General features: G+C 36.5%; 1 protein-coding gene across 2 annotated transcripts in view; it reads right to left on the bottom strand.

The window, feature by feature from the left end:
* Positions 1–440: 440 nt before the first annotated feature.
* The window catches only part of LOC139958808 (G-protein coupled receptor 54-like), a 72,600-nt gene continuing 63,741 nt past the window's right edge, over positions 441–9,299 (bottom strand). For both annotated transcript variants that reach the window (XM_071956161.1, XM_071956162.1), the window contains exons 4-5: positions 6,610–6,831; positions 441–5,663 (exon numbers count right to left, since the gene is read on the bottom strand). In XM_071956161.1, the coding sequence (XP_071812262.1) occupies positions 5,203–5,663; positions 6,610–6,831 (683 nt within the window). In that variant the 3' untranslated portion in view covers positions 441–5,202. The remainder of the gene's footprint in view (positions 5,664–6,609; positions 6,832–9,299) is intronic.

The following is a 9,299-nucleotide window of genomic DNA, read 5'->3' as shown; positions in this document are numbered from 1 at the left end:
TAAAACGTGTAAAAACATATTTCAAAACAATGGAACCATAGAGTAAAGTATTTTGCCAAAATTTACCAAAATAAGTTCATTTTACCTGAAATTATATCCAATTTTTCCCTACAAAATGTCTCAATAGAAATAAAAAAGACCTTCTTTATTTGGTATTCTTGGAGTTACGGCGTACCAAAGGAGTTCTCCCACTGGAAAAGTTATTTGTAATTCATGCATACCGCCCTCGTAATTGAAAACTAATCAAAACACATGGTGTCTTCTGCATACATTATATAGCACAAACAAAATGTGGCATCCAACAAACTTCCAAGTCTAGCCATGACATTTGTGCATGGCTGCTTGGAGCATAATATGAGGTTGAAACAAGCACAGACTATCATCTGATACATTGTTGAAGTTTTTAGAGCCAGTTCTGGTAGGAAAAGAGTTGAGACAAGCCTCAAGGTGAGTGAAGTTAGTTGAGTCTGTAGCCTAACGTTAGACCTAGCCTACTATTCCTTACATTCCAGTTAAACTATTGCTTACAGGCGGGGATCAATAAAGCATCATAACTCTTTGATAAATTTACCAAGTTTGGAAGGATCATTGTCAAACCATTATAAGATAATTTACAAAATTATGATTTTACTGTATTGAGGATACCATCCATAAAAAGTGAAAATGGCGACAAAATTTGCATATTTAGCCCAAAAAATCATTACTTGAAAATTTTGGAATCCCCCATTTTTCACCTTTCTGTCATTTGAAGGGCTGTAATACAGATATGCCCCTCAACTCCACGATTAATTTTTATGAATACTCATGCCCTTAATATCTGACCCATGTAACTGGAAGGGTTAAATGAAATTTAAATTAGTCTAGTAGCATGGTGACTTCGAAGTTCGGACACTTAAGACTTAAAACACCCCAAAACTAAATCTTCTGGTCTAAATCACCAGAAAATATACTTCATATGGTGGGAGAATTGTGTTATAGTACGATACACGGCCAAACTTTCTTTCCTGCAAACTGTTTACACGTTGTTTTCCAAGACGATTCTTCGTGATTGTGGAACTGGTATTTCTTTGCTAGAGTATTGCGAAGTTCGGACACGCAACCCACCGTGTGGCGCTGGTGATAAAATTGGTGGCGCAGTTGCTCTTTCAGTAATTATAACAGACTTCATAGATCTTCGTCATTTTTTTGACAAATATGTAAGTAATTTCTTGCACACGGGTCATTTTGGAGAGAAAATAACTGTAGCTTCGTACTTTTTGGTGAAATTTGGCTCTTCCTGTAGGTTTTCATGGTGAAATCGTGTATTTCTTAGGGTGTCCGAACTTCGCAGTATGCCGAACTTCGCAATACTGACTAAACTAGTATTAGTAGACCAAGTTTTTGCAACTACAAGTTAATGCTTAGTAATCGGTATGCATTCCGCAAGAAAGGGTCTAGGGCGACAACCGGTTGCTTAGTCAAGTTTATTGTTATTCCCAATTAATTGAAGGATTAAAGAATATTAAACCTGTCGTCAGAATGTTATAAATAAGCCGGATGATGTATGCAATCTCTCTGCCACGTTAGCAACAAGTCGGAATAGAGGGCAGCCTGTATAAATTGCAATTATCATTCTCAAGCGGGTCTTACCGAATGAGAAGTAACCATTGTAGTTGTATATAAGGGATTATTATATAGTACATTAACGTTAAAGTTTACTATTCTACAGACATTCCATTTGCTAAGGGTTGAAAACTCGGTATATATCTGTTACAAATTATATTGTATTTCTGCGGGACGGTTCATTTGGCATGTAGGCTTGTTATTTAAGAGTTGTTCCCATAGCAGGAATGTAGTTAAGAAGACCATTGCGAACGGTCGTATTCATGGTGAGACAGATCATGGTAGATTGATTCAAGAATCGCGCCCTCTTCTTAATTACAACATCTCCAGGATATGAACATTCAGAGATTAGATGTACGGCTGTGCGAACATTTACAGAGTTACGCCCTCTATTAATTCCCGTTGCACTCCCAGGCCAATTAGTATTCCTGTCAGTGCTTGTCATTCTCACTTGAAACATTTCCAATATTGTCAGATATAGATGGACTTAAAAACGTTACATATACAAACTGAATAACTTTGTGCACGTAGGTTAGACTACATAATTGCAACAAAACATAGCCTCGAGGTTTTACAACATTTTAGGGTAATTTTGATGTAAGCTTTTCAGAACATTCAAGTTCAAAGGTTCTGAGAACTACACTGTATATCAAATGTTTCCCAAATATAGAACAAAAGTACTTTTAAAGTTTACGAACGACATTCTTCGAATTCCACGGTTTACATTCCATCATCGTCTATGTAAGTGTATCTTCATTAATCAGAACGAAGAGTTCTTATTGAAACAACTAAATTTAGATCTGAATTTTAACATTTAAGGGATTAAATTAAATAATCATGCGAATCAGACTTATTTTTCGATAATTCTCATCCCCCCCACACATATAAAATTTACAGCACGTTTGTGAAATTGGTAGAGAAAATATGATTAAATAATTGTCCGAAACGTTTCAAAACTTTCAAATGGTTCAAAATGTTTACAGTGCACGAAGCACCATATTAATATATTTTTTTTAAATTAAAAATGTGTCGAATACGATCTTGTAAAAACAGATCTTGATTCTGCTTGGCGATTTAAAGAACGTACAAGGTTTCATATTATGACAACACATATCCTATTGGCATTATGACAACACATATTCACCAAATGACAGCCCCCAGACATGACTTTTTATACTACAAAACAGAGCAAGTTTTTTTTTCTGAGTAGGTTTGTAGGTGTTGTTCTTGACAACGATCTCTGTCAATCACTTTCGTTATAGAAGGAAAGATTTAGTAGCAGGGTATATCTCTCGGAATAACACATTGTGAAAGTTGAAGAACAAATGAAAATAAATTGATGCCAGAAAAAACATACACAGACAGAAAAAAAACCAAGGTAGAGTTATCTACCCGAAGGTATTGAGTAAATTTATTCAGAGCTCAGTAGCAAGACGTATTCGTAACTTAAAATAATTTTTACATCAAATTTTAGTAAATATAGCTTAACAGTTAATTGCATTTAACTTTAATATCTATAAATAGGTTCTTTTTCAAAAAAATATCCAGATTGTGGTAGAATTTAGATTTCCCGTTTTTTTTTTTTGGTTTTTGTACTGCTTTCTATTTTTCAAAATGTCTCATTCCATTTGAAACTCAAAAAATATGATTGTGCAATGTTCACGTCAGAATTTAAATAACCTCATTTCGCCGTTGCTAATTTATTACAATATATATATTGCAATTAACCAAGAGCAAAAACTCTTCTTTAGAACGTGAATAATATAAGTATTCTGTACCAGTGTGAATAAAATATATGAAGAAATGAAAAGAGAAATGAACGATATTTTTCATAATTTTTGCATTTTTTTTGTGTGGGTTTGTGTTGAACTTTTTCAAAACAGAATTGAGATACAGATGGGCTTATGTCACAATGGGTAGCGAACTAGTACAAGAGGGGCAGAAGAAATTCAACAACGTAGTGAAAGAAAGTCTCAGGTCTCATCTGTCCCTCAGGACAGAAGAAAAACATGAAGAAAAAAGATGGCAAATTGCTATTGAAAGTATATTTCACGACACTATAAATAAATAAACTTTTATACTGTATTGAATATCATAATTATAGCATGTACCTTACTTAACGTCATCATTTGAACAGTATTATGTAAAAGTGTAGCTGCGACTACTCATGCTCCTATCGTCAATATATATATATATATATATTAGGCCTACACCTGAATAAACAGTGCTTTATTATAAGCTAGGGGGGAGGAGGGAGGAGGGAAGAGGGAAGAGGGAGGAGGGAGGAGGGAGGAGGAAGGAGGAGGGAGGAGGAAGGAGGAGGGAGGAGGAAGGAGGAGGGAGGAGGGGATTATTCTGAGGTTCTCGGAGAGGGATTTGCATATTGAGAAACAGTGACAGTATAGGCGATCTCTTACTAACATACACATCACCATAGATCGCAACCACGTTTGGTCAGACCATGGAAGAATTACACTAACACCATCAGACCGACCACATACAAAAACAAAAATAAATAATGATATAAAAGTAAAGTAATATGAACACTGTCGATAGTCGTCTGATATTAACATGATCGATAGCTGACCAATTCTTAGAGAACGGCAAGTCATTAAGTAGGCAGTTACTAATCAGCTGGACAGGAAGTAATGGGTGGAGGATGGGTGGGAATGGCTGTTCGTGGAAAGTAGGACTAGATGGAGCCAATTTTTTTGCTACATATGTGGGAAACAGTCTAATTTGGCGGAGAGTTCTGTTACGCCAACGCCTAACCCACTGGTTTAAACTATGGTGTTTGTGTCATGGAAGGATGAATTGATGCTTTTGATTTGTGTTTGCTGAACATCATCAATAATCTCTAATGTAGCAACGGCGAACATACGTATTCACTAGATGATTAATTGACATGTAATCATGAAATCACATAATTCCCTCTGCGCAGTAATTTAGCCATGCACTGCTAAGGTACTACAAATAGCAAAAAGGAACACCCTTAAACCCCATCCATGGGCATCTTACTCCCCTCTCCCCGTCACCCGATAAGAAGGTGGATGCGCCCTCTGCTTCTTGCTGTGTTACTGTTACAAGATTCGAGCAACATATCAAACAACGACTTATTCATAATAGGGAGGGAACAAATCTCGCCGTCGTCCATCCCAACCATGATCGCCCGACGGTCCAAAAACAACCTCGAACTAATAAACACGTATATGTTACCGTGGTGTTTCTACGGTCATCGGTTATTAGTGAGAAAACAAAGTGCAGGTTTTTTCCCCCCGTCCGACTTAATGATGTTGGTAACCTTCCTGCGCCAATCCATGAATGATCGATGACTGCACATTATGTTCCATTGTCGATGTACATAGACGAAACATCGATAGAGGCGCGTCGTTAATCCGTAATATTAGAGGACGCTCTCCATCTCTATGCAAAGAACAGTTGGTTATGCGAAAGACTTATACAACAGGCTAAAAAGACGGTGTTTAATTTCTATGATAATCTGTATCAGCGTCATCATTCAATGTGATGACCAACCGTTATTAATTTTTATTTCTTTTCAGTAGATCTCTTCGTAAGGTATGTTGTAATCACCATCATCGCTTATTTAGTGGCGCTCTTCGACAACTCGTCAAACGAAACGCTCACTTTTTGATCAGTATCACTTAACGTCGACCCTACTCTCATATCAACCATTGGTTGCTCATCAATCACTGTAGTGCCCGTCCTTCTACTACCCGCAACCTGAAACCTATGGTTTTTCTCCTTGCATAAAAAAGGACACGCTCTCCTGAAATATCTTCGGAAATTCTCCCCCATGAAGGAATAGATGAATGGATTCACACACGAATTGGTGTAAACGAGGATAATTCCGAATAACTTGAAGATGTACATAGGCACAGTTTCGGGGAAGTTTTCTCGACTAAATCTTTGCCAAATATTACAGATGTACAGCGGCAACCAGCAAAAGGCAAACGTCATCACTACTGCTAAAACCATCCACGTCACGTGACGTCTTTGTCGTACTTCTTTTGCACGATATTGTAGATGAGCGCCATCTAATCCTGAAAAAGGAAGCGTAAATTTATATATGTTTACTTGATTAGATATAGCATTTAAAATGTTCTGCATTTGTTTACTATCTAGGCCTACACTATGTCAGTCTGTTCTTAATGGTTCCCCCAAAGCTCTTATTTGAAAAGAAAAGACTATTTTTAAGATTTCAGTCATTAAGATGAAGTGTTTATGTTCGTTTTCGATAATCCCCCACCCCCCCCCCCCCCAAAAAAAACAGAGATTGTTTTGTATGCTCCTTAACGTGACTCTCAAAATGTAACCACGATTCCTTCCGCTCTTAGATAAAATCAAAGTAACTTTTCTTATTTAAAGAATAGTCAACATAATTAGGTCCCCGCACTTGAGGTGCCATACTTTAAATAAGGCTCTAGTTCATTGTAGCAGTTCTATCGTACTTCTCACTTGATAGCTATCACGTTGGTGTTTCTTGGCAGTTTCAAGATATTTGAATTTAAACCATGTATAATTTTTTAACTTTATTGTTAACAAGTCTCTTTACTCACCAGTAAACAATTTCCTTACGCTGCTCTCTGAAGATTTAAAATGGGATAAAATTGCCTAATTCGACCCAATCTAAGCACCACAATCATGTACTTCCATTTGTTTAACTTACATAAAACACCAAAGCAATCCGGTACAGTTTGATCAGATTTTCGAAAAAGGTTCAGTTTCCCCTATTATTTTTTTGGGGCATTTTTCTTGAAAGCCTCTTTACTGACTATAAACAATTTTTTTTACGCTGCTCTTTCACATCGACAACCCCACCCCCCTCCCCCCAAAAGAAACATATAACGTTTGATAAGATATCCAAAAAAGGATTTCACCTATTGCCTTTCGGCATTTTCCCTGATTGTAGCACACTCTAGCGGAATGATATCGACGCTAATTTGAGAATGCCACCTTACAGAACATTAGCCTGAGCTAAGGACGTACCTGGCATAACTTGATCCCACACCTTGATGAGCACACCTAGATAGCATAGAGATATAACCGCTAGTGGCAGTAAATACATCATTATGAAGCAATAGAGGGCGTAAGCTGGAAATAAGGTCTGATATGCGGGCCAGTCTTCCACGCAAAGGTGAACGTCAATGTAGAATGAATGCGTGCCCATCTTGGAGAATATGAAAACTGGAGAAGCAGTTACAAAGGAAACTGTTAGGAAAAGAAGAAGAAGTGAAAATGGTAATGAGAGTTTGTCTCGCATATTGGCTTAAAAACCTGTATGGTTTGTCCAGTTGTTAAAATACTGCTATTAAGTCGGAGTGGATAAATCGAGATACATGCGGTTAAGACAAGTCCCCCGCTGTATCAAATGCTATTTTAGCTTTAATTCAACTACTAATTATCATTTAACTAAATTGCGAATCTTTCATGAAGACAGATATGACCAGGAGCATTATAGTTGAGAAATAACAAAACTATTGGCAATAGAAACGAGCGCCACCAATTTTGGTAAATTCGTTTGTTGTAGCTAGAAGTAGAATGAAATGATACATACAGGCAAAATATGAAAGTTGGGCAAATACTTTTACTCAACAGTTTAATCAACACATGTATCCAATCAAATTTGGATAACCTTTCAACCCAGAAAGCAACTTGTTCATTTACGACCTTTTAACTAATTTAATATCCCAAAAAGTGATGAAATGGTCGAAATTTTCATCAGTAATTTCACTTGGTTTTTAGCAAAATTGTAAACCAACTTCGGTTGGTTATGTACTTATACCTACTTAACTTAGTGTAAGACATTGGTTGAATTGTTAAATTCTACCTTGAAATATGAAAGGAGAAGCAAATAATAGAGTACATGGTTTCAGACTCTAGTGGCAATATGAAATCAAAAATTGACAAACTGATATCTCCCATGCAGACATGCAGATTTTCAAAGAAGAATATTTTCCAAATGGAACACAATTTTACTTAACCGTTCTGGGGAGATGTTCTTCTTCGCAAAGATTTTTGTGAAAAAAAGCTAAAAAGATTCTAGTTGCAATGGGGTTTGTGGCCCCTATACGTACTTTACATTCTAACCGCTTAAAAGTAAAAAAAAAAAAAAAATCGAAGACAGGAATAATAATAATCATTTTTGCATAGCCCTTCCACATTACCAACATTACATTTGTTGAAAAACAATCTCTTTCTTCTTGTTTTTCAGGATATTTTGTCGAATGAGAGACAACATTGATTGTTGACATTTCCCACCACATTCCTCTGAAAAGCCCTCTTGCATTAGACCGTAAGTTATTATCATGTTAACAACTTTTTATTCTTTTTTCCCCCTTCTTTCTTTTCGATATCTATACCCTTACGTGCCTCATAGGCGTTAGAGTTTCAGGCTGGTGAACTGTCGTGTTGTTTATTTATCTTAGCCAAGATTACCCTTCTAGTCGTATATAACACCTGACTTTTTTTTTCCCGAGTCAAAACAGAAAACCGAAGCGGACAAAAGTCCTCCCTAATCTTGGTTAATAAATCCGCCAAATCCAGCATTTGCAAACCTTAAAAACGTGGTCAACATTATCTTTAGACGAACCATTTTACTTCAGTTCAAACTGATATGTTTGCCATGGCCGATCTCTACTGATTGTTGTAGTCTTAGCTTTTCAGTCGTTTCTAGCATTTAATTTCTCCTAAATTTCCTGTTTTTTTACCAAGTGAACCGATGGAGTTTATCCAAAATAAGATTGCCTCTCTTGTCATTCAGACACTCTATAATATAATATTATTCATAAATAAATTAAATAATGCTTCCATTTTTAAATTACACTTGAACTGTATTGTAGTTGTTTTTATTATCATAATATTTAAATAGTTTATCCACAGAGGACAGTAATATTTCTATAAAGAACTTACATTTAAATGATATTCTATATACAGAGAAGATTGGCCGCTGAAAAAAGAAGATGCAAACGTTCCAAATGTTACAGGTTTCATAGACAAATCGAAATAAATAATTATAGCAGCCTAGGTCAATCTTTGAAGAACATCTACTGTTATATCTCAGACCAGCAAACTGTGCTCGGTTTCCTGGAGTGAAATTGGGTTTACTCAGTCAAAAATAGATTACATGTCATTTCTTCAGATCTCGACTAAGGTGTCAAGATGGAATTTTCAACTAGCAATGTATAGCATGTTTATATTAAAAAATAATAAGTTTAACATTGTGCAGTGTTTGCCATGGTAACGATAATTTGAAATAAACTGGACGTATGAAGCATACACAGCCGTTGTTTTCACATGTTGTCATCACTTGTCTATATAGATATAAACCGTCTTTCCAATACTTCGCTTAATACTCGAATAACGCGTCGCCTTCGGTATAGTGAGTATGGCCACCTGCCCCCCCCCCCCCCACATGACAAAATGTCAAGGAAATGCATCAAATTAAGCGATGCTCGAGAATCGTGAAAATGCCAAGTGGAACAACGAGACTTAGTTTATGGTCTTTTTCCCGCAATTGATAACAAAGTTGAAGGTTTATTGCTAACATTAACAAACTTTATTCAGTAGCTGTTTTCACTTGCATCTTGACGTGGGAAGGGGCCAGTGTAGGTATAGGGTGAGCGGTACATTCGGTGAGCTTCCATGCACGGTGGTAGGGGTAGGGCCGTGCCACATAA

This window comes from Apostichopus japonicus, chromosome 18 (assembly GCF_037975245.1).
Source record: "Apostichopus japonicus isolate 1M-3 chromosome 18, ASM3797524v1, whole genome shotgun sequence".
In the NCBI taxonomy this organism is placed as follows: domain Eukaryota; kingdom Metazoa; phylum Echinodermata; class Holothuroidea; order Aspidochirotida; family Stichopodidae; genus Apostichopus; species Apostichopus japonicus.
Note: the sequence above shows the minus strand (reverse complement) of the source record. Positions and strands in the feature narration are given on the sequence as shown.